We start from the raw sequence: 25,274 nt of genomic DNA on the forward strand, positions 1-25,274 counted from the left end.
TTCAGCTTCCAAATAATACTAGCAGATTTAATTTTGGACTAGCTGATCTTGTACAAAAACCCCACTGAGAATCCCTTTGTTTTTTAGACTGGGTATTAAAATTTGGTCATGTTTCATGAAGGATGCTTGAAGACATCACCATTAAAAGACAGGACTGACAATTTCTCAAAGCAATACAAATGCTTCTGGCCTGCCCTATGCCTGCCCATAAGCTTATGGGAGTTCAGGAGACAATGAACTCATCAGTCCACAAAATGTCATGACTACCTAGAAGCTACATTTTGAGTTTGTTTGAAAACTGCCATCCACAAATACAGAAACAGGAATAGGAGAGAAAAGACCAGGTAACAAGGAAGTTGCCAGGATGCACCAAGCAGGCAGAGAAAACGGAGTTCATCGAACGTCTGGTGGAAAAACATGCATTTGGGAGGGAGAAGGTAGAGCTTGCAATTGCTACGGCTGCTACACAGATTGGCTGCACAGAGCTTTGCTCTGGCACCATGCATACTTCTCTCTCTGATAAGTTGCAGCTGTTCGCACTGAGGCTGGGGTTAAGCTCAACAAGCTGGAAGCAGAGTAAGAAAAAGGCCAGAAGCAGAAACAGGGTGGAGACTCGCACCACCAGGTACCCAAGCTCAAGGAAATTCCAGACAGATCTCTTCCATCATGAGTCTTGTTTTGGGTAAGAACAGCAGGATTGATAGGCAAGGCTCAAACTGAACATACCCCAGAACTCCATGGGCTCCATTCCCTCAGCTACTGGAACTACCTCCACTGTCCCACCAGGATCTAATCATATCAGCTGCATTCCATCTTTACACACATATACATAAAGTACCACTGATAACACTGAATATAATGGTTTATGTAATTCCAAAAACGTGATTTCCAACAAATAATTCAAATTATGCAACAAAACAATCTATGAAAGTTTACAAGGTTTTGCGAACAAAAATAACACACATGAATACATTAATCCCTTAAAACGTAATCTGCTCGGGTAAGTTAAAATTGTGTTATTATAAAACTATATGGACTTATTCAGTGTTATCAGTGGTACTTTATGTTATATGTGTGTTCCAGGTAACACTCCCCTTCTGGTATTGTACACATAGCATCCCATCTTTACGGCAGATGTGTGAACACCCACTCTGCCAGCTGTCTACAATGAGTACTTGTTGGCTAGGCAAGGAAGTCTATCAACTGGAAAAGTGTCAGGTCTCCACCCAGTTACTTTCAGGATCACACGTAGTTCTTGGTTTTGTGAGCAGCCTGCTCCCAGGCAATCTAAACACTGGTCCAAAGTAAGGCTGAATTCTGCCCTTTGTAGACATCATTTTGTTGATGTATATTTATCTCCTCTCTCCTTTTCCTTTCCTTTTATCCCTTAGAAGCTCCTTTATCAATTGATCTTGAGCAGCATATATCTAGTGTTGGAGGGATATAAGGATTGAAACAAATCTTGCCACTGACAATGAAGCCTTGGGGTCCCTATCGCTTAGTAAAAAAGGCATTATGTCAGTCACAGAGGCATTGGATTTGTATATTAAAAGGGGGAAAATATAGTGCGATCGAAGTTCCTCGTAAAAGCGGCATTCCAAAAGGGCATGGGCTAATGAGTCAATAGAGCCAGAAGAGCAAGGGCAGATCCTGTCTGAGTATGGTATATTCAGAATTCTGCCCTGGATTACCATAGAAGGGTTAGCATTCAATCTAGCCAAGCAAAAAGCTCTACAGAAACGAGGAGTTGTCAGATAATATGTATAGGCAGGCAGACCACGTGGAGGGGGTATTCTGAAGAACTGGGATGAACAGACGCGACGAGCACGAAAAGTAGTGCTGTTATAATCGAGCTCTTTAATGCGCTTTTTAATTTTGATAAAAGCTTCAGTTTTCCCAATATATAATAACATATCCTGCAAGAAGCCCAACAACGACAGTTTCTCATCTAAGGTTTTTTGCCATGAGGATTTAAAAGGGTCATGCTTCAGAGAAGCTAGGAACCCCTCAGTGCTAAAGCACAGTTTAAGGTGTAGTTTAAAGGCGGCCAACCACGCCCTAGCTTCAAGTGACATTTGGCCAAACTCGGAACGAAGAGTAACACCAGCAACACATTGAGGGGCATTCCTCTCTCCTTTTGCATCATTTATTCTGGTTTTGCTCATCATCAAGAGCAGCATGAAGCTAGAGAGGCCGCTGAAGCCCCACTCCTGACCACAGGCAATCTTATTCACCCAACCCAACCTCACTTCTGAGATTTCAAGCTCAGGAGTGCACCTGAGGTTCGTTTACAGAACAGTCCATTCAGTTTTAAATTTGTTTGATATAAACTTTTCCTTCTAAGACAGAGCACTTTTTCCTTCCTTCCTTCTAGGGCAAAGTCAGGAAAGAAACACACTCTTACTAAGGATATTATGTGAGCCCATCACCCTAAAGATGAGATACCTTTCCTCAATGGAGAAATAAACACACAACTCTTGAGACATCAACTCTGTGCAAAAGGAACAGAATGGTAAATTAAAAATAAAAATACAGGAGACAACTGCCAGTCCCATTGCAGCTGCCAGAGCAGCCAATGTTTTAAACTGAAAAGCTGCTTAATCTTGTCCAGTGATCCACTGCTTTCTCTTTTCAAACGCGCACAGTTTGGTCCAGTAAGCCACATATTTCTGCCAGAATTATGGTTTCAAAAACCAGTAGCTCAGACCCCATCGGGACACAAATAACTGCTCTCATTTTCTCTAGCCCAGCAACACTTTTTGTTTAAAAGCCCTTGTGTTTGCGCCTTGCCGAAAGCCTGCTCCCAAGTGGTAGCCATTGACTACGTCCAACCCCGTGAAACAAGACCAGATTCCCTGCTCAAAAAAGGTTCTGCCTGGAATTGCCTTGCAAGGGACACAGCACAAAGTGCAGCCGGGAGCCAGTCAGCAAAAGTTACTAGTTACGCGATACACACATTTGCCTCCACTTCCAATGAAATCTCCAAACGGATCGACTGAAGGAGGAAGTAGGAGGGAAGATACAAGAAGGGTAAAAATACTCAGGATCAACAGCTGACACAGGAAGGGAAGAGAAAATTCGGCATCGGATAAAAAACAGATTCTTAGTTGGACACCAGCAGCTCGTCTGGTTTGCTGTGAGGCCAAGCGGCGTTTGTTTTTACATTTAAGAACTTCCCCCCCCCCCATTCCATTCTTTTTAGGGAAAAGACACATTATGCATACCAATTTAACCCCCTTTTTAAAAAAGAAAAAAACTTTTAAGCCAGGAATGTTCTTTGGCAGACAAATGCGCACCCACAATCAAGCAACCAAAGCTCAGCATTCATTCTGAAAATTCACCAGCACAAAATACAGATTCACCCAAACAAATATTTATTCTCTATCATGCTGGTTTTAATGCTTTCTACCCCCCCCCCAAATGAGAACAAGTTCACAAATTGCCACCACACTGTAAATGCATATATGACCAGCACAGAATTGCCCCCTCTTTCTGCCACTAGATCCTGTAGCATGGCAATATTTGAATTAATCACGCGGGATGGGAGGATCACAGCAGTTGCTTTACTGCTGCCACACCTGCCTGGGGAATACGTATCACCAGAATGGGGTTATTTCCCACATGAATCTATCATTCAAATGTTACCAGAACGGTGGGAGATCCAGCCTCAAGAGGCGACAAGAGCACCACACCAGTTTTACATGGTAAAAAGGTAAAGGTAGTCCCCTGTACAAGCACTGGGTCATTACTGACCTATGGGGTGACGTCACATCCTGACGTTTACTAGGCAGACTATATTTACAGGGTGGTTTGCCACTGCCTTCCCCAGTCATCTACACTTTATCCCCAACAAGCTGGGTACTCATTTTACCGACCTCGGAAGGATGGAAGGCTGAGTCAACCTTGAGCTAACTACCTGAAACTGACTTCCATCGAGATCGAACTCTGGTTGTGAGCAGAGCTTTTGACTGCAGTACTGCAGCTTACCACTCTGTGCCACGGGGCTCCTACAGTCATACATGAACTGGACCTAAAACCCCTTGTTACAGCCTTTAAAGGGTGACACAACAGGATCCGAACCCAAGAAACTCCTTGTTTTATTACTTTCCAGCACTGCAATGGAGGGGGTGGGGAAAGACAGATCCCATTCTTCCCATATAGGGAGGTGGCTAAAACACTCTTCGAGATTACAGTGCTATTAATCAGACCTTAAAACAAAGGAGCATTTTCATCATGTCACAGTGGCAGAGCATTCCACGAACCCATTCTCTGACAAACCCTACTCATTTTTGTCTTTCCAAACAAGAGACTAGGGTGCATCACTTGAATTAGACTGCGCTCCAAAGTCTCTTTTTTATGGCTGCAGTACCTTATTTAGAGAACAGACTACCCACACAGAGTACTTTGGCAGAGGAAATGCTCAATTATGGATTTAAACCCAGGCCCTCCCCAACAAAAAATCCAAATTACAGATGGGACTAGATGATTCATTTTATACAACTGATACACTGGACAATGATTGCAAAAAACAGAATATTTTTCTTTTATTTTTGAGAGGAAGAGACAGTAGAGGAGGGGGGAAACAGCGGCAACTAACAGCCACAGGATGCTGCCGAGGCAGCCTTACTGAGGGAAGGGAAGGTGGCTCTATGTTCACAGTTCTTGGGAACCACCAAAACTCTCATGACTGGGCAGGAAAATATTCTGAGGTCCCAGAAAGATGGAAACCCTCTTTCCATAGTCATAATTGCCTGCTGCAATCCCCACCATGCTTCTCAAAGACCAGTGGCTCAGAGAAAAGACCGCTGGGTCCAGTTGAGGCTTCGTCATCCACTTCCACCCTCACTCAAACCTTCGAATTTAATGAAGTACCTGGATTTCTGTTCATCTCTGAAGGCAGATAAGGTGTTTATCTCCCACGGAACGAGAAACTGTTTAAGCCACTTACTGTCAATAATATCTCCAAGCCCTTGAGCACGAAGAAGGTCCTTGAGCCGGGTAACCTCTTCCTTCAGCTCCCGCACCAGTTTGGCATTGGGGTCTTCGTTGATAACCGCATTGCATTTGATCTGCTTGGCCCGATCTGCATATCTAGAGTCAGTCGGATATAACTGGCGGTTTGGTTTTTTTGTTGGGGCAGGCAGGCAATACCAAAGTACAAAACAACAACCCCCCATCACCCAATGACCTCCCCACTCATACCACTAGATACTAGTTACTAGACAAAGAAAAGTAGATGAAAAATCTAAAGAGGGGCAGAAAAGGCGAAAGAAAAATGAGAAGAGGGGAGGGGGAGGCAAGGTGACGTACTGTCAGGAACAACAAAATATATACTAGATTTCACTATTTATTTTAGAGATGTCTACCTTCCCTTTCAACCAACAGATCACCAGTTTACAATACATTAACACAACACAAGGAAACAGGACTTTACATGAAACGTGGCTCTTGGTTCATCTCTCAGCTGCACAGGGATGCTGGAGGTACATGATTTTAAAGCTTTTCCCTGCCCCCTGGAGCACCTACTCCTGTTCCTTTGGGAGCTGCAATGAGCCCAGGGGAAACGGCTCCTCCGGGTTATTTGCTGCCAAGCCAAGTTCCAGGCAGTACACTCACAGCAGTTCTACCACATCCTCAAAACCCACAGTTGTCCGATTCACACAGAGTACAGAAGATGCTACCTTTCTATGGTATGAAACGTTTAGCGCTTAAAAGTGGGTCTCGGTAACTCTCCTCTCACTGCTTGAATTTCAGGGTTCCACCAAATGACACTAAAGAAGCAGTGGACGGGAAAGCCGCAGCCAGCCTCCAATCCACATTTCAGTGACTTGCCACTTAAGCATCACATGACAAACGAGGGGACAGAATGCAGAGCAAAAAGCCCCAAATTTCCATATCACATTCCAGAGAAATACCTTAAAGTGCTTAAAGTCTCGTCATAGTTTATATCTGCTGGACTCAAAGCGGCCACCATGGCAGTTCTGGAGTTGCCCCCTACAAGGTAGGAAAAGATTGTAGGATTAAACCTAAGTTAATACCTGGGACCGATGATATCCTGCAAATCACAAACCTGACTAAGAAAAGCAACATAATGGGGACAATTATAAGCAAAAGGTAACACTTTATTTTATCTCTTAAATGTTGGAATGATGCCACACAAGTCTTGTCTGGTCACAGAAACAAACAGCCAGGCCAAATCTAAATTTCAACAGAAATTACAATAATCTTTTTTTCTAGAATGATGACAACTATTAAAATACTAAACAATAAAAAATAAAAATAAAGCCAATATCTGCTAAACCCTGATGGGGTTTACACATGAAGCTGACTTGTATGGGGCCAGATCACTGGTCTATCAAGTCCAGTATTGCCTACTCTGACTGGCAACAGTTCTCCAGGGTTTCAGGCATCTACTACCTGAAGTTTAGAACTGGAAGTGCCAGCGAGTGAATCTGGGGCTTTCTGCATGCTGTTTTAGTAAATGCTCTTTTAGTGAGCCATACTCCAACCTCAAGCCAGAGGACATGTCCCAAAGATGGTGGCTGAGTAGTAAGCTAAATGCAGCACAGCAAAAGGAAACCGATAACCAGTTGGAAATTTAAACTTGAGTAGAGTTTTCTCTGCAGTGGCATACCTAGGTTTTCCCGAAGCAGCCACGTCAGCACAGAATCCCTGTACGGAATGAAGTCAGTCTTCTTTTTCTTCTTGCTCTGCAAATAGGCATTTAAGTAATGTGAAATGTGTTTTTCTGCCTCTGTTAAGTGACATCTTTTCTAAAAATGATTTCAAACTGCAATTAAAGAGTGTGATGTAGGCACCTAAAAAGAAACAGCAGTGAAAAATAGTGACAAGTGGGAAGGGAGGGCGGGATAAAAACGGCACGATGATTCAGGGGCCAGAATCCAGAGAACGGCTGCCAAGATGCCCAAGGGCTTGGGAATGCCCGGCACCACATTCATTTCACCATCACGACCTCCTCTGGAAAGCCCTCTCAGATTCAAAACCCAGCTTGCCATGGGGCCACTGTTGAGAAACCCAGGCTTAAGGCATCCTTTCAGGTGAAGAACTATTTATACATTGCTTTGGATGCCAGGCCAGGACATTTAGGTTGAAAAGCTGGGATGGCCAACCTATAGCCTGTGGGCCAAATCTGGCCCTGAAGGCAACTTCTTATAGCCATTTATAGTCAAGGAGCTGGACCCCGTGCTCCCTCTGAGAGAAAGAGAAATACTTTCAGTCCCGTGAAATAAGAGATTCTACACTGTTGTATTCCTGTCCTAGCTCTGCCTTAACTTTTTAAAGATATTTATAGCCCACTTTTCTCCCCCAAATCACAAGCCAAAGCAGCTTACAACATTATCCTCCTCTTCTTCTGTTTTTATCCTCACAAGACACCCTGTGACGTAGGTTAGGTTGTGAGACAGTGACTGGCCCAAGCTGACATCACAGAGCGGGACTTTGACATGGGAGAAACGGATTCAAACTCTACCTTCGCCAAAAAACTTGCTATGCCGAACTGTTCATTCCAAAGACAAAGAAAACAAACCCAGTGAAGGGCTTCACTGACTTTCCAAGGGCATCCAGCAGACTTCAGCCCGCACTAGGCTGGATAGCCACTCCAGTGGAAGAAGCCACCTCTGCTAGCAGAATGGACCTGCAGGATCCCACCCATCAGCTCAGTTCTGGCACCCTGTCAAACTGCCGCTAAAAAGTTAACTACAGCAAGATATATGAACGGACAAAGTTTGCAACTAGCTGGCAAGTCAGAAAGAACGTTGGAAGTGGGGCAGCAAACTACAATGTGCCCCAATTCTGGTTTGGCTTGACAGTTGAAGTGACAAAACCAGAGCTGTCGTCGTTGCTCCATGAAGTAGGAGTGCCAAGCAGCCAGAAAACGAAAGCAGACAAGCACCATAAAACCATGGTTTGCTCATGTACATTTAGAACCTCAAACCGTGGTTTGGATTTCCAAGCAACCATTAGCAAAACCGTGGTTTGCACAATATATCAATCAAGCTACTGCAAATAGCTCTTTAGTTATTCTGTCTGAATTCGTAAGAGTCTGCCATGGACACATTGCTTTGTGGGATGCTTTAAATGGCCTCCACGTGGTGGAAGCAGCCATTACTATGGAGGGAGCTGCTCACATGCACACACAAAAACTTCACTGGGTGATTTGCTCTATGCTGCCTACCATGAAATGTGGGGGTGGGGAAAGAAAGCCTTTGATTCACAACAGTGAGCCACAGAAAGCGATCAGCTCATTCTGTGGCAACAGCCATCACCTGGAGCAGCTTCACCCAAATGCCCCACGACAACGGCCACAGATGTTCTCGTACAAGAATGCTGGACAGAACATCTCTTTTGCCGCCAGCCAATGCGATGAGGAAGCAAAGGGCCCAGCGGATGGCTTATACATCTAGAGTCAGCCTCTGATTCGAGTTAGTTCTATTAGATCCATTTTTACATTGCCCATAAAAATTTAAAGCATAAAGCAGGAGACACACACACACCCCAGCAATGCGCCTTGCACAAATCACACTAGGACGGAATAGATAAGGCAGCTGCTGGCCTTGAGAGCCCTATCCTTGCAACAACAGAGAAGCACAATCTTACAGTTTTATTGGCAAATAAGGGCTGGAACAACACATTATGTGGGAGATCCACACAACCACTCTCCTACAGTACATGTCATGTTAATAAGCAGTCAGAAGTGGATGCACATGTTGAGGGGCAGGCGGCTGTCCCTCCACTCAGTTTTCCCAACACCAGTGAGAAGAGTGACTTGTATTAAGAAAACACCAAAGGGGAAAGAGTTGATAGATATGCTGTGTGAATGGCACAACTGCAGTATTAATCACACACACAGTTTGCGAGCTGCTTTGTAACTTTCAAAAGTACCGCTGGGAGACCAGATCATGGATTTCCCCCTCCTATGTGGTTCAGCCCGAACGGTTAATCACCGCGAGCAAAGCTCCTACTGCTTCACTGAACTAGATTGTAATGTTAAGCTGAAAGGAGACAAGTGTGTTATTGCTATTCTACAATAGGGAAAAACCGTGTTAAAATCAAGATCAGGGATACATGTCTTGCTTTTGACACTGAAATCCTCTTCTCCTTCAGGTGCGATGAGGGGGTTGACAACACCTGATATTGTGGCATTGCTGAAGGAGCTGCAAACCCTTGGATGAGAGAACACTGCAAGCCCCCAATGTAAGAGCCGTTTACAAAAGAAAGCCATGTATTTAAACAGCCTACTGCTCCTTTCTGGAGCACGCCACTTATATTAGAAGAGATGTCGTGTGAATGGTTTTTATATGCCGACTTTCTCTACCACTCAACCCGGCTTACAATCACCTTCCCTTCCCCACAACAGACACCCTGTGAGGTAGGTGGGGCTGAGTGGGTGAGACTAGCCCAAGGTCACCCCGCTGGCTTCGTGTGGAGGAGTGGGGAATCAAACCCTGTTCTCCAGATCAGACTCCACCGCTTACTGAGAGACGACAGCCATTCTCAATATAATGCTACACTAGAGAGAATTCAGCCTCAGCCTCAGAGCTCCAAATCAGTGCCAATCGCGATGGATCCCTGCTCCTGGTTTCTCCCATCCTCATGGAACCAAGGTCTATTAAACTACCAAGACTTAGTCTCCAAAGTCTACCATTTCATCCCTTGTCCCCCATCATACCTTGCTGGTGCAGTTATCCTACATTTGGAAGCATTGAGAGAAGAAAGGAAGAATATAGAAATAAGTTTGCGGCACAAGGAAGAATAGGTTATTGAAATAGGCACCAGTGATCGGGAAACATACAAACGTTACTTCCTGAGGCATCAAATAGCATTCTAAATAAAATAAAAACCCAACAAAAAAGCATGTAACCAGGATCCTACAAGAAGCTGTGAAAACCGTCAAGGGCCTGTCCGAAGGAGGAGACATGAGGAGAGGGAAGGGGAGGAGCCTGCTCGTGCACAGGAATCTCCAGGGCTGAACACCATCCCACACGAGCAGCACGCTGGAGCCCAGCTGCTTTTCACTCTTATCTTGTGAGAAGTACACAGGTGCCAGACTGCTGGCTGAGAATTTCCCTAGAAGACAAGCAGGAAATGCTCAGGGAGATGGCTGGGTGCTTTCCCCTGTCCATTCTTTCTCTCCAACTATTTCCCTTCTCCTTTAGCAGGTAATTCTCCCCTGGGATTTCCGGGGGGGACGGGGACGGAGGAATCAGCAAGGACAATCAGCTGTTAAGGAGTGATAAGATAAGCAGAGAAAAAACAGAAGGTAGCCAGCAGCTCTGCAATCTCCTGCTGCTTTCTCCACTCACCTCCAGGGGAGTTTTAAATATCTGGACAATTTGAGTCGGTTCCCCTTTTGAACTGGTATTCTTTTAACAATCCTACTAGGATTTTTTTAAAACTAGTAGTATTGCACAGCTTTAGAGACCTTTACAAACCTGCTAAAGCAACAAACTAGGCACGGCATCATCATGCCATGAACACGTCAGGCCCTCCAGAGGAAACCCTCTTTGGATGACTTGAACACCCATGTGAAGTTTTATTATTATTTTTTAAAAGAATCATTGAAACAGTTGGGGCTTACCACTTCTGCCAAGGCTGAAATTACTTTTCCCAGTGTGGTGAGAGATTTGTTGATGTTTGCTCCTTCCTGGAAAGGTAAGCAGATATTTGAGGCTGAAGCTGCCCAAATACAAACACACAATTTGGAAGAAAAAAATACTACCATCGCCACCCTCTTAGCTCCAAACAACATATCAAATCTTTGAACACATGAAGCTACCTTATACTGAATCAGACCTTTGGTCCATCAAAGTCAGCATTGTCTACTCAGACCGGCAGCAGCTCTCCAGGGTCTCAGGCAGAGGTCTTCCACATCACCTCCTTGCCTGGTCCCTTTAACAGGGAAATGCGGGGATTGAACCTGGGCCCTTCTGCCTGCCAAGCAGATGTTCTGCCACTGAGCTATGGCCCTTTCTTTCCTTTATTCAGCCTTAATGTTGTGTGTTTGTTTTTGGCACTGAGGACTCCAGTGTCTCACATCCTTGGTCTTCCTCTTCTATTTCCAAGCACCATTCAGCAACCCAGGAAAGAAAATCTGTACCACTGGATCCTATCTGGGGTAGGCACTGGCTCAAACCAGAGGTGCAGGCTATGTTCTCCCTTCCTTCTGCAGGGGAAGGAACACCACCCTCCAAGCATCAATACACTGGGCCACCTTTCATGAGTGGGATTCAGCAAGCAACAGAACCTGTCTGGATGGGACTTTACGTGCAACAGATACTCCCAACTCTTGGTACCGATTCTTTGCTTGGCAAGCAGGGTTTTAAACAAGAAATACAGAGGTTAATTTCTCACAACTTAGAAGGGGACTGCATGTGCACATAGGAAAAGGGATAAGAAGAAGAGTTGGTTTTTATATGCCGACTTCCTCTACCACTTTAGGCAGAATCAAACCGGCTCACAATCTCGTTCCTTTCCCCTCCCCACAACAGACACCCTGTGAGGTAGGTGGGGCCGGGAGAGTGTGACTAGCCCAAGGTCACCCAGCTGGCTTCATGTGGAGGAGTGGGGAAACAAATCCATTTTACCAGATTAGGCTCCGCCGCTCGTGTAGAGGAGTGGGGAATCAAACCCGGTTCTCCAGATCAGACTCCACTTCTTCAAACCACCGCTCTTAACCACACCACCACGCTGGCAAGACCTCCTCCAGCAGTATTCTCAGCTGACTACTCCTTCTGAAAAATGCCCACAAGCTAGTAAAGCCAGCTATAGAAACTCATACCTTTAATCGAGTCCCTTTGGCACCTGTGGAGTCCGCTCTCTCACTCCCTGCAAGATCCACAAGGCTGATCTTGCTAACCTGAAGAGAGAAGATTCAGCACGTTCACAGGTGGACAAAATAGAGTGACCCACACCAACTTTGAAGCAGGTTTGGAAGCAAGAACGTAGCCGGGCATGATCTGCAAAACCTCCAGAACTACGTGGATGGAGGGGCTTCTGTCATCAGCAAGCAGGAAGCCTTTGTGAAAGAGTCTCCTTATGTCTGCAAAGGGACCCAGGACAGGGAGCCTTCCAGCAGCATTCACAACCCCTCCTAGCTTACCAACATTTCCCCCTCCCACCATCCCACCCACCCCAAGGCTGAAAGACCTCCAGAGCAACCAAAACTCACACACACAGAACCAAGCATGCAATTTTAGCCACTTATAAGCCAAGCTTATTTGATGCGTTCATATGGTGCGCAGGATTGTGAATTCACCAGGCCCAAGGTTCAGATTTAGGGGTGGGGAAGCAGGCCAATGCTCCTGTCATCTGGCCGGAGGGGTGATTTGTGCTTCTGATTCTTGGACAGCGACAAAGAACAAGAGTCAGCGAAACAGCTGCGTTCCCCTCACTTTGCGGAGTGGAGAGCACACACCAGAGGGACAGGAGCAATGCATTGCTCACACTTTTGTACAGAGCGGGATAAGTGTCCATTGTTCAAACTGACAGGCCCACTGACAAATAATACACAGTGCTGGAGTTTCTCTTCTCTTGAGTGTTCTAAAACAGTATTAAGGCCAGGAAGCATCTCTTCTCCTTCCCACCCACCCGACAGCCTGATCCCTTTTAACCAGAATATCCCACAGCAACTTTATAATCCAGTTTGTGTATCACCACCACCAAACCAAGCCAGGCCTATGGGGAGGATGCAGACTAAGGGAGAGTTAATGAGCCAGTGATTATTTAAGCCCTGCCAAGCAGAAACACTGACGCTTCTGTGTACAGGGAGGGCGATTTAGTTTGCTCCCTCATTAGGTTGCAGAGTTCCTCCTCCTCCTCGTTTCTACTCCCATTCCTAGAATTCTCCCTGCATTAAGCACACATCTCAGAAAGAGCCCAGCCAACACACACACACAAACACCAGGTCATAAAAAGAATGTCTGAAAGAACAAAGCGCTCTAACACAAAACAGGTGGGTTCTGCTACGTGGATTAGGATGAGGTCCAATCCCGTGCCTCTAAATGCATGGGAAAGAAGCCACGCTCAATGCCTCCCCACTGCAGGGAGTGTCTGATTAATTGCAAGGACCCCACTAACCCCTCCTGCTTTCAACACCCCAAACTTGAGATGTCCTACCTTCTCAGTGGAAAGGTCCGTTTCTGGGTCATGTTTCTTCTGAGTGAAAACAATGGTAAAAACTGCATGCGAACGACTGCTGGTTTCATTCATGTTGGTAGCAGCCACCGTCCTTTGGGGAGAGGGAGGGAGAGAGGGGAAAACTTTCAATTTTTCCCCCTAAAAAGCAAGAGGCCCCCAAAACTGCCTGCCAACGCCAGCACTTCAAAACTCAGGCAACAGAAACTGTCAGCTTACTCAACGGTGGCCTCTTCAACAGCCCATAATTTTCCAACACAGTCCATACCCTCCAAAGTATACCATTTGGTATATGAATGAGGACCAGACTGATTTACTAAACTGTGTCATTTCCTTTGCTCTTTTATTGTAATGTGGCCTAGAAGCAGCTTTTATACAACCACGTCTTTCCCACAACGATAACTTATAAACAATCCCATACTTGTGTGAAAACGGACTTCATCCAAGACTGGGCCTGTTATGTGTAAGCCAAGGACAAGCACAGACCACAGCGGCCATGGATGGAAAAGCAGGAGAATGGGCAGACAAGTCTGAGAAGGCAACAGACAAAAGTGAACGGAGCCTTCCAGCGGGGGTGCCTTTATTCCTTGCTCTCGCCATCTTCCCTCGTTCCCACTCCCTCCTCTCCAATTCCCCCACATCCCATAATTCAGGCTCAGCAGCATATATAGGGTGACTTCAATACCAAGTAAGGCATGGGTCCCCAATGTGGTCCCCACCAAGTGTTTTTAGAGGGCGGGTGAGGCCAGATGGTTCTCTCGACCAGCAGGGCTTCCAAATGGCAACTGAAGATCCAATTGGCTATGCAGATTAAAATAACGCTGTTCGGGGGCAGCTGCCATCATAGTGTTTGTTTTATTCTCTCTCACTCTTCTTTCCCAGTTTTTTTTTTTTAATTACTGCTCTTCTCCCCTGCACTTAGCCTTCCTCTGTGTGTTTGGCTCCACCTCTTGGCACAGCCATTTTGGGACTGGCTCCACCCTCTGCAGCAGCATTTTGGATTTCCGCCAACTACCCTGTGTGAGAATTTCACTGCATGCACAATGAAAAAGGCTGAGGATCCGTGGAAGGCTTCACAGTACACATTTCCCATCTCCTTCCTCCTATCTTCCTCTATCTGTCTGCCTACTCCCTTCTTAAAAACTACCTTAGCCAATTGCATGACGTATCCAGTAACCAACCTAGCTTTGTTTCCTGCATCCATGAGGTCTGCGATATCAGTGTAAGAAGTGACGGCGAGTTTGGACAGGTCTTCCACATAGGGCCCAAGCAGAGGATGCTCCCGAACACGAAGGTTCCCCTTGTTCTTGGGGTTCAGCAAGTCTCTTACTCTCTCACAGTAGATCTCCATATAGCTGACCTGAAAACAGACACATACAAGCAAATTAAGCCTCTCATCTTCTGTATGAAAACCCCTACTGAATGGCTTTCAATGAACAAGCAATACAGAAGATAAGAGGATTAGCAATACTGCTGAACCAGGCCATACAAACACAGTCAGGTACTTAGAGAGACCTCTGCTTAATTAAGCCCAATTCTGCATCCAAGGCAGCTTCATTTTCGCATTCAGGAAGTTTTGAACAAAAGGAATCAATATATATCCCAAAAATAGAGTTTGCTAAGAGTTACAGAAGCGCTCTTTAGATCAGTGCCTAAAAATATCACAGGGATTTATACCAGTTCCACAGAAATAGTAACGCTCACTTCACTGTTCCCATCTTGACAAATGAAAAATTATTTTCCCTCCTGGAGAAAAGTCTTCAGAAGGCTCGGGGGCCGGCAGCTGGCCCATCACTGTACAACCCTCTCCAGGCAAAGTGTGCTTGCAAAAGCGAGGAGGAGGAAAAGGGGCTGGTAGATGCACCCGGAGAACCTGTTACTCAGGCCAGGCAGCAGCGAACTTCACCGGTATTACCTCTACTACTAAGTAACAGGTATGCAGAGGCTTTAACTGGGTTCCTGGAACATCCATGCTTCTTTCAAGAAGAAGTCAATGCTATAAAAGCTTCTCCCATTTATTACTTCAGGTTAGCAGAGAGACTTCTAATATGACTTTGATATGACTTAAATGACATGATAGTGAGGGATCTCAAGGCGGGGGACCCACTCAAATAGGTGGGACTCGCCAACCCAGGAAATGCCCAGGACTGAATAAATCACTACTTTTGAAGCAGAAGAAAGCAGTGATTACAACCTAAAAATACCCCTTTCCTTCCAGAGGGCCTCCCCTCCCGCTTCTCACCTGCCAAAACCTTTCCACCCACAGCAACATTGCCTGGGGTGCCAAATTCCCAGTGCCCTGGGCCTCAGCACCTCAAATAAAATTTCCTGCCATTTACGTTCCCCCTTCCTGTGTGTTTGCCCTCCAAAATCATCTCCCTAAACACTTCCTTCTTTGCTGCCCACTGCCTGCCATCAAGGCTCTCCAAAAACACAAGCATGACTAATTTCTGTGAAATGAAGAGAATGATGGTGTGGTTCCAACTGCAGCGTCACCCTCTGTGCCCTACTAGCACCATCTCTCCCCAGCCTTAAAGGCATATGAAGACAGGAAGCTGCCTTCTACTTAGTCCACTGGTCCCTCTAGCTCAGTATTATCTATTATCAGTTCTGACTGCCAACAGCTCTCCTGGGCCTCAACTGAAGTAGGTCTTCCTGACTACCGTCTAAAGATATTTTAACTGGAGCTACCAGTTCCATCGATCCCGACGGAAGTCAGTTTCAAGGTTGACTCAGCCTTTCATCCTTCCAAGGGAAGTAAAATGAGTACCCAGCTTGCTGGGGGTAAAGGGAAGACGACTGGGGAAGACAATGGCAAACCACCCTGTAGACACAGTCTGCCTAGTAAACGTCGGGATGTGACATCATCCTATGGGTCAGGAATGACCCGGTGCTTGCACAGGGGACTACCTTTACCTTTGTTACCAGAGACTGAACATGGGCCTCTTCTTGCAAAGCATGTGTTCTAGCACCCAGTCATGCCTCCTTCCAGATTACAGGCGGCTCTGTAATTTGGGTGGAGTGCAACTAAGGCTGCAGGTCACACTAGCAACCCCTCATAGCTTTAAGAGGACAAAGTCAGTAGTTTTTCTTATAAATGCTCTTCTGAAGACAGAGCCAGAAGTTCTACTGTGGAAGGTGAGGAGGCCGTTGCTCACCATTGTCGGAAACTTTCTGCACTGCAGACTCCTTTGCGTGTTCGCCAAATCAAAACTCGCTCCTCTCCCCCCACCCCTTATGGAGCTGATTCAGCAGGTCTAAGGGGATTTAGCAGAAGTAGCCCATTCGTCTGTCAAGAAAGGAGGCCTGACTAAACATATGGAACAAATGCACCCCAGCAAAGTGCTATTTTTACATAGGCTGTATTTTAATCGCTTGCCAACTATGGACACACATCCTTTCTAAACGCTTACTTGGCTGGCAGCCTGGAAGTTGTCATTGTGCGTTGAGTTTAAGCGGAAGAACTAGTTTGTTCAGGAAGGGCCCCATCCATTATGCTCCTTTCCGGTCACCCACATTCAGAGCATTCCTTTGGCTCAGAGAGAATCATCATCCTCCAACAGCAACACACACCTGCACTTCCTGCCATCTCAGCTAAAGATGCTTTCTGCTGCAATTCCAGCCCATGGGAAAGCAGCAGTCAAGAACACCTATAGTGTTCCAAGGCTGCCAGCCGTTAAGAATACCAGAAGAGCCCTGCTGGATCAGTCCAAAGCAGCAACCTGTTTCCCCCCAGTGAACACATGAAGCTGCCTTATACTGAATCAGACCCTTGGTCCATCAAACTCAGTATTGTCTACTCAGACCAGCAGCGGCTCTCCAGGGTCTCAGGGAGGGGTCTTTCACATCACCTACCTGCCTAGTCCCTTTAACTGGATGCTCTACCACTGGATGCTCTACCACTGAGCCACGGCCCCTCCCCAATCCAATGGCCACAAGAAAACCTACAAGCAAGCTGCTAAAGACTCCACCCACTCTTGCTGCCCCGCAACTGGTACTCAGAGGTATATTTAGTTATTTAAAACATTTTATTAGCTGCCTTCCTCCCTTGCGAAACTCAAGGTGGCTTACAATATAAATAAAACATTATAAAAACACCCAATAAAAATTAGCCATTATAAAACTATTATACAGTCAGCAGAAAATTACCTCTCTACCACCTGAGCAGAGACTGACAGGATAGAGACAAGCCCACAGCAGAGCGTCACGCAGAAACACAACGGATGGCCACTTCTGCAGAAAAATGTCTTCTATTCACAGGATTCTTTATTTAACTATTTTTCTCAGCATTGGAGAATCCTTGCTCTAAACCCTGGCAGTTTTCCATGGAAGGTAAGATAGCCTCTACATAACGATTCCAAAGAAGTATCCCAGAACACGCTTTACATTCCCCTGGGAGTACAGTAATGAGCCAGAGGGGCTTCAACTTTCAATCCCCTTTTGTTGAGAATCAGAAGTGGGATGTTTGTAAATGGCAGCGCAGGCAGCCATGACACCAGGAACAGTTGCGTGCTTCAGATACGGGTTCAAAGGACCAATGGACATTGTCCAAAACCCCAGGCGTGAAGAAAACTAACTATGACACCCACAGGACACTGTTAGCTTTGCGACCAGCTGATACAGTTCCGGAAACACATGCAACAGTCATGCTTCATTTAAGGGGTTTGCCAGTGAGCAGGGATGGATTTAAAAACGTTTATTTTAGGACCGACAACACTTATGAAGAGAGCTGAAAATTATTTCAGAGATTTCTATTCCCATGGTGCACATACATCCTGTCTCACATTTTGTTTGCAGCTATAAAGCTCAACAAGTTATGAGAACTAAGATTCTCAGGAGGCTCAGGCCAGAAGGTCCTTTCCCGTTCATCCCCCGCCCCCATTTTGCAAGGGGAAGAAGGATTATTATTATTAATCGTATTTTTATTCTGCCCTTCCTCCAAGCAGTTTAGGGTGGCGTCCAGGGATCTCCTGATCCATAATTTGCCTTCCCAAAAACCCCATGAGCCAGATTAAGTGAGCCTACAGTTGTCTTAAGATCATCCAGTGATCATCCACGGTGCACAGGAAGATTTGACCACAGATCTTCCCACTCCTAGCTCATTAACAGCTACACCACACTGGGGTGTAGGTGCCAATGTTAAAAGAGGGCTCGGCCTGCCTTAATACGGCCTCATTTCTTCTGGAAATAAAACAGAGGTGACAATGAAATAAGTCAGCTGATGCCTTAAACTCACCTCCACAGAGTAAGACATTTCCTCGTTGCTGCTGTCATTGATCTTCTCAAACAACTCTTCGCAGAGCTATAAAGAGATCGAGAGAGCTTCAGACTACAAAAGCATACAGGGGGGAAAAACAGTTGTGACAGAAATGCCAGTTCAGTGCTCGGCTTCCAATGCTCCCCGCAAAACACAGTGCTGGGCAGGAAGGTTGCTCTTCCTCCATCTTCCCCTCCAGATACACACACGCCAGTCACCACCAGGCAGCCAACTGCAGCCAAATTCAACTAATGTTAATCAGCACAATTTAAAAAATAAACAAAAAAGCTTCAGCAACAGAAAGGAGAGGCTGTACAAACTGGGGGGAAAGTGGGGCAGGACTGCTAGAGGAGGGGTGGTTGTTAAAACCCAGCTGTAAAAACATTAAAATCTCCACTTATTTTTAGGAGAGGAATCCTTTGGGCTCATCTGTTTGTTTGAAAAGGCTCCAAGAGATGGCTGCTCAAGGAAAGTAAACCAAGAGCCAGGGTTTTTTTTCCTTTCAACAATCTCTTTAACCCCAAATTAACCACTGACTGTAGCAGCTTCCTTTTGATAAGAATCTGCCTGTTCCCCCACCCAACCCTGGGCTCAAAAACTGCCTCCCTTTCCCCTGCACCAAGACCTTCTTGTTTAGAAGAAGAAGAGTTGGCTTTTATATACCAATTTTCTCTACGTTTTAAGGAGACTCAAACCATCTTACAATCTCCTTCCCTTCCTCTCCCCACAATAGACACCTTGTGAGGTGGGTGGGGCTGAGAGAGCTCTAAGAGAGCTGTGACTAGCCCAAGGTCACTCAGCTGGCTTCATGTGTAGGAGTGGGGAAACCAACCCGGCTCACCAGATTAGAGTCCGCCGCTCATGTGGTGGAGCAGGGAATCAAACCCAGTTCTCCAGATTACAGTCCGCCGATCTTAACCACTACACCACGCTGGAAGCCTTGGCTCCAACCGAAATTTGTTCTCATGTACAAAACTGAACACTGCAATCAACATGGGTTTGTTTGTTACTCATGAGCAGAGATCCTCAGCCAAATTTGTTAAAGCCTGCAAGGGGACGGAGTTCTGAAGACTGGGAATAAACAGAGATTGATGCTGAACTACCACATCCTTCTCTGATCGCAATGGCTGAACAGAGCCAGGGTCTTGATTCTTTATTACCTCTTTATTCCACCCACATTCTCACTCTGCATGTGGAACTTCAGACTCCCACAAGTGAGAAAGCAAGCTTACATGGATATAAACATTTCCCCAGCAGGGTGCTTTGTAAAAAGGAAAGGGGGGGGGGAAGTTTCCCAAGCCTGTGCCAACTCAAAATAATGCAAATGTAACATTTGTTTGCTTTACTCTGGTTCCAAGATGAGCTTCTTAAAAACTTCTCCCTTTCAGAGGGAATCAAGGTGCAGAAAGGGGGCATCTTCCAGCATGAAACAAACATTCCACATAGCAGTCAGACTCCTGAACATAGCTCCTTACATGAGGAATGAACAGCAGGTAGCTAAGAAAGGTCCACAAACACTCAATCCCAAAGCTCAGTAGAAGCCCTGCTATATCGCACATGCGACCACAGAGTTTTCAGAGAGACTGCACATTTTCATCTCCACGGCCATAAGGACTACTAGACGCTACATTCTGTACTTTTTTTAAAACAAAAACTTCCCTACTGTCAAATTTAGAGCCATATATCAGATTTCCTACTTGCCTACAATTGTTTTAGATACAAACCTAGCAACTGTGATCTGCGTTTTCAAGGATGAGTTACTGTAACGTGCTCTATGTGGGGTTAGCCTCAAGGTCCCCTTGCAGCTGATGCAGAACGCAGCAGCTGGGGCGGTGTGTGTGTGTTTCCAAGCACATGCAAAATGACCAGTGCCCCATTTGCCTGCCTTCTTTTCCTACTATACGCACACACCCACAGCACAAACATCTGGCTGGCATTTTGCTTAACCCACAGGCAGCCTCCAGCCGTAACCGAATCCATGTCAGATGTCCGCGCCGCATATGTTTTTGCTATCAGCACAGAGCAGAGCTTTGCACTATTTTACCCTGGGAGCAGCACAGAGCCAGCAACTTCGCTGCTGATTCTTGCACCAAATGAAAAGTCAAAACAGCTCTTCAGCAAAATGTACTTCTTCAGGAGGCAGTCCCACATTCAGCTCTGTTCAAATGGTTCAATACCAGGGCCAGGACAGCAGTACAGCAAACGCCAAATTGTATTGTGCCATCCAAGGGTACCACAGTCAGTCAATGTGAAATTACTCCTGAAACAGAAAAGGGCTCTTGGCCTCTCCCCGCTTATGGCGGGTTCTTTTGGGACAGGCACTTGGGGAATCATTCTTTGCAGACCAGAAGACAACCAAGTGGGTTTCTTTCACAGTTAACAAAATGGTATGGGATGGATAGGTTATAAGACCTTGGGGAAGGGTGGGCTGCAGCAAAACCATGTCCCGAGCCAAGGTTAAGGTAGTCTGAACGAAAGATAAAATGTTCCTGTTTTTAAAAGTTGTCAACCACTTTGAGGGTTAAAAAGACATAAATCTAGTGAGTAAAAAAAAATACTGCAGGAATTAAGCAGCCCTGCTGGATAAAACCAGTGGTCCATTGGAAAGAAGGCGGTTAAGGGGAGACATGATAGAGGTCTATAAAATTATACACGGTATGGAGAGAGTGGACAGGGGAAAGCTTTTCTCCCTCTCTCATTATACTAGAACGTGGGGTCATCTGCTGAAGCTGGAGGGTGAGAGATTCAAAACAGATCAAAGGAAGTATTTCTTCACACAGCGCATAGTTAAATTGTGGAACTCCCTGCCCCAGGATGTGGTGATGGCTGCCAACTTGAAGGGCTTTAAGCGGGGAGTGGACATGCTCATGGAGGGCTATCCATGGCTACTAGTCAAAATGGATACTAGTCATGATGCATACCTATTCTCTCCAGGATCAGAGGAGCATGCTTATTACATTAGGTGCTGTGAAACACAGGCAGGACAATGCTGCTGCAGTCACCTTGTTTGTGGGCTTCCTAGAGGCACCTGTTTGGCCACTACGTGAACAGACTGCTGGACTTGACGGCCTTGGTCTGATCCAGCAGGGCTTTTCTTATGTTCTTATCTGTCCCAGCACACAGAGGCCACCCAGTTGCCCTAGAGGGCCAAACAGGGCATAGAGGCTACAGCCTTTGCCCATGCTGGTATTGAGAGGTTCACTGCTCTTGAAAACCACTAACGGAAAGACTTAATTAATGGGAGCATAACTCTTCACATGCTCAGCATTTCCAAATGCATTTTTGCTGAATGAAGGCTATAAATCCATGTTGCTGAAGTGTTCTAAAAAGGGGAAGTAGGCACTCCCACAAGCATCTAAAAGCCTCATGCAAAAGGAAAACAGACAGAAATTATTTGCACATTAGCACCTTAACACCTGCTCTTACCTGTGGTATGATCCCTGCTTGGTTTTCCTCCTGCTTTCCCATCATAGTATAGGATTTCCCGGCTCCAGTTTGACCATACGCAAAGATGCACACATTATAGCCCTCAAAGGCATGTAACAGCATCTCCTCACCAATATCATTGTACACACGATTCTGAGATGCAAAGCACGGATCGTCGGGCTGCAGAGTTTTAAAAAAAGTAGATGTCAGAATGGGCCTATTTAAAATTAAGCACTCGCCTGCAGAGGGAGGGAGGACACTCAAACATTGTGGGACAGCCTTCTATATCTTGAAAAAGTAAAATTAGCAATGGGTGCAAAAGGTCAGCTTTGTGGGTTAAGTCTAAAGCTGATGTACCAATGCTCCATAAAGCCCAATGTATGCTCTGACTAGCAGCAGCTCTTCAAGGTCTCATCTTTGCTACCTAAGGTCCTATAACTGCTGATGTCATATGAAGCTACATTATACCTAGCCAGACCATTGGTCCAGCTATCTCAGCACTGTCTATTCTGATTGGCAGGAGCTCTCCAGGGTCTCAGGGAGAGAAGGGTCTTTTCTAATAACCCAAAGTTTGATCATCTTTGAACTGAGGTTGCTAGAGATTGAACCTGGATCTTTGGTATTCCGTGCAGGGCCTCTACACATGAACACATGAAGCTGCCTTATACTGAATCAGACCCTCAGTCCATCAAAGTCAGTATTGTCTAAGACTGGCGGCGGCTCTCCAGGGTCTCAGGCAGAGGTTTTTCACATCACCTACTTGCCTAGTCCCTTTAACTGGAGATGCCGGGGATTGAACCTGGGACCTTCTGCCTGCTAAGCAAATGCTCTACCACTGAGCCACTTGCCCCTCTCCATGATTTCCATATTAACCTGAGATCTTATACACAGGCAGTGGCCTGTCCATCCCAACATACATTTGTAAACGGGATATTTAAGATACTCCATTAGGTACAATAATACTTAAAATGTTCTTCCACAACCCAACTAGTTACCCAAGGGGAGCCTGCAAGCCCTCCTGACAGTGGACTGTGTTCTCATTAGAACTGGATATAATATCATTCAACAACAGGCAGCCCTTGGGGAAAGTGGTAAGCTTAGGTCTCTGAATATTCTGTTGCTTTATGATTCAAGGATCAAACCGACTGCTTATCATACCCCACTATAAAATGTTACCAGCCATGTAAATTAATCTGCTTGTGCAGCTGTCCAAGTTTACTTCCCAGTCTCCGTTATTAAAGAATCTTACTAATTTGCAATGCCAAATAGGAAATGCTGCCACAAGTGAATACCTTTCGCGAGTTAGCAAACAGACAAGCAGGACTGGAAGAAAAGGAACCTGAGTCATCTCAAGCTACATTTCTATTTTGCTGGGAATGCCTAACCTGGAAGTATTTTGGAACTGGAGGAATCCAAACCATGCTTAACCCTCCGAGGCACTTGAATCGAAAAAGAATGCTAAGTGAAAGGGAAGAGGGAGGGAGGCAGGGCAGCAAGGCCAAACTCATGAACTTCTGAAATCTCTGCAGAGAAGGAAGCCCAACTGTAACACAGGGCAAATCAGGAAACAGAACTTGACATTGGAGCACCAATGTGGCTATCAATTTCTATGCATTGTAGGTACAGTCATGGGTGAATCCTACATTGCAACACTAGCAGTGGCCTGCCTTCTGACTCAAATATTACTGAACATGGGAAGTGCCTTTTCCTCTTTCCATATGCCCAAAAGCTAGCCACCGTGTTTCTGGGGGGAAAGACTTGGTAGTCTGGAAAAGCCTCGGCCCCCCATTTATCAAACGAAGCACAAGGCATTTCAAAATAAATGTCAAAACACCAAGGAAGCAACAATGGAATCCAGCAGCAGACACTCTCAGTTAAGTGGCAATTGCATTTTGCTGTTCCATTTAGGAAGAATGCAGTATTTGAAAAGCTTTAGAAGGCAAAGAAGTTTAAAAGAAAGATTAGTGCTCCTCCTTCAAAAGAGGGCCATAGAGCATGACATAATCTGGCGCATCAGCTGACAAGCAGAACATTTCCCTGTTCAAGGGATAACTGGAGCAGATTAACAAGATGATTGTCCTGCCATGCTCTCTGTGGAAAATAGAGTTACTGTTCAATTAAGAGAAGCCATGGAAAGGGGGAAGGAAGAGGCTAAGTACACCACGCATGGAGGTGTATAAAGCTCAGAAATGTAGTTGTATTTTAGTGCGGGCAAGTGCATGATACACACTGCCACCTCCTCAAGCAGCTCGTAGATCTTGTTTTCTTCATCAGCCTGGTAGAACAGACCAGCTAGGGCACTGGTTCCCAACCAGGGGTCCATGGACCCCCAGGGGTCCGCCAGAACTAAATTAAGGTCCGTGAAACTAAGTTATAAACCCATAATAAATTAATATTTTCAATTAAAAGTTCTCTATTATAAAAATATATATTCAAATATTTTTTCTAAGTTTAATGTTTAACTAACAGTTATGATTAAAGTTTATTTTCAAATTCTCGGAATTTTTATTTTGAACCTTGGGGTCCCTGCACCGAACAAAAAAGTCCTAGTGGTCCCTGGTCAAAAAAAGGTTGGGAACCACTGAGCTAGGGCCTTTCCTAATCAATTCTGGAGTAAGAGTTGTGTCTATTTGAATAGAAGGTGAAGTCTTTCTGATTTGGGTGTTTAAATCTCCAAGCGTCTATTAAGCTCCAATCTTTCAAGAACTGGAAGACAATCATAGGTAGTTTGCCGCCTTTAGACTTAACCGATTTGTCCTGTTTTGTGTCCATTACACCATTCATGTCTCCGACTATGATTACTTCTCCTTGCTGAAAATCCTGTAGTTTTGCGAAAAAACCAATAAAGAATTTTTCTTTTGCATGGTTTGGTGCGTACACATTAGCAATCATGTATTTTCTTCTGTTGGCCCCTTGAGTTAGGAGGATCAAATATCTACCTTTCTTATCCTTCAGATAGACCAGAAACTTTAACTGGTTCAGGGCCTGGCACGAATAGTGTTGATTGATATAGGTAACAGAGAAGCCTGCCAGCCCTATAGTAACTTTCACTGGTCATCAGTTCATTCAATGCTGGTCTTGCAATAACGGTATTTGCAGGACTGCCAACTCCCATACAAATCTGATCATCAGTGAAGTCAAACAGCTGGCCAAAGGCCTTGCTTGGTGCAGCTGCACCTTCTCGTGGGAGCCACAGAAAGGACCTTCTTTGTAGCCATGCCTCAAGTCCAGGATGCTCTTCTCGTGTTTCCCCTAGTGCAGTGATGGCGAACCTTTTAGACACCGAGTGCCCAAACTGCAACCCAAAACCCACTTATTTATCGCCGAGTGCCAATGCGGCAATTTAACCTGAATACTGAGGTTTTAGTTTAGAAAAAACAACGCATACATTAACATCTTTTGCCTTAAAAGAAAAACACAATAACAGAGCTTTCAATGA

General features: G+C 45.4%; 1 protein-coding gene across 10 annotated transcripts in view; it reads right to left on the minus strand.

The window, feature by feature from the left end:
- Positions 1-25,274, minus strand: part of KIF1B (kinesin family member 1B) — a 111,924-nt gene that overhangs the window by 63,897 nt on the left and 22,753 nt on the right. For 7 of the 10 annotated variants that reach the window (XM_056865624.1, XM_056865623.1, XM_056865621.1 and 4 more), the window contains exons 3-11: positions 21,836-22,015; positions 18,389-18,454; positions 14,334-14,512; positions 13,135-13,246; positions 11,798-11,875; positions 10,598-10,663; positions 6,635-6,710; positions 5,916-5,994; positions 4,949-5,091 (exon numbers count right to left, since the gene is read on the minus strand). In XM_056865624.1, the coding sequence (XP_056721602.1) occupies positions 4,949-5,091; positions 5,916-5,994; positions 6,635-6,710; positions 10,598-10,663; positions 11,798-11,875; positions 13,135-13,246; positions 14,334-14,512; positions 18,389-18,454; positions 21,836-22,015 (979 nt within the window). Of the gene's footprint in view, positions 1-2,956; positions 2,996-4,948; positions 5,092-5,915; positions 5,995-6,634; positions 6,711-10,597; positions 10,664-11,797; positions 11,876-13,134; positions 13,247-14,333; positions 14,513-18,388; positions 18,455-21,835; positions 22,016-25,274 lie in introns of all 10 variants that reach the window. The other 3 variants (XM_056865622.1, XM_056865616.1, XM_056865615.1) reach the window with 1 other exon arrangement.

This window comes from Euleptes europaea, chromosome 19 (assembly GCF_029931775.1).
Source record: "Euleptes europaea isolate rEulEur1 chromosome 19, rEulEur1.hap1, whole genome shotgun sequence".
NCBI classification, from domain to species: domain Eukaryota; kingdom Metazoa; phylum Chordata; class Lepidosauria; order Squamata; family Sphaerodactylidae; genus Euleptes; species Euleptes europaea.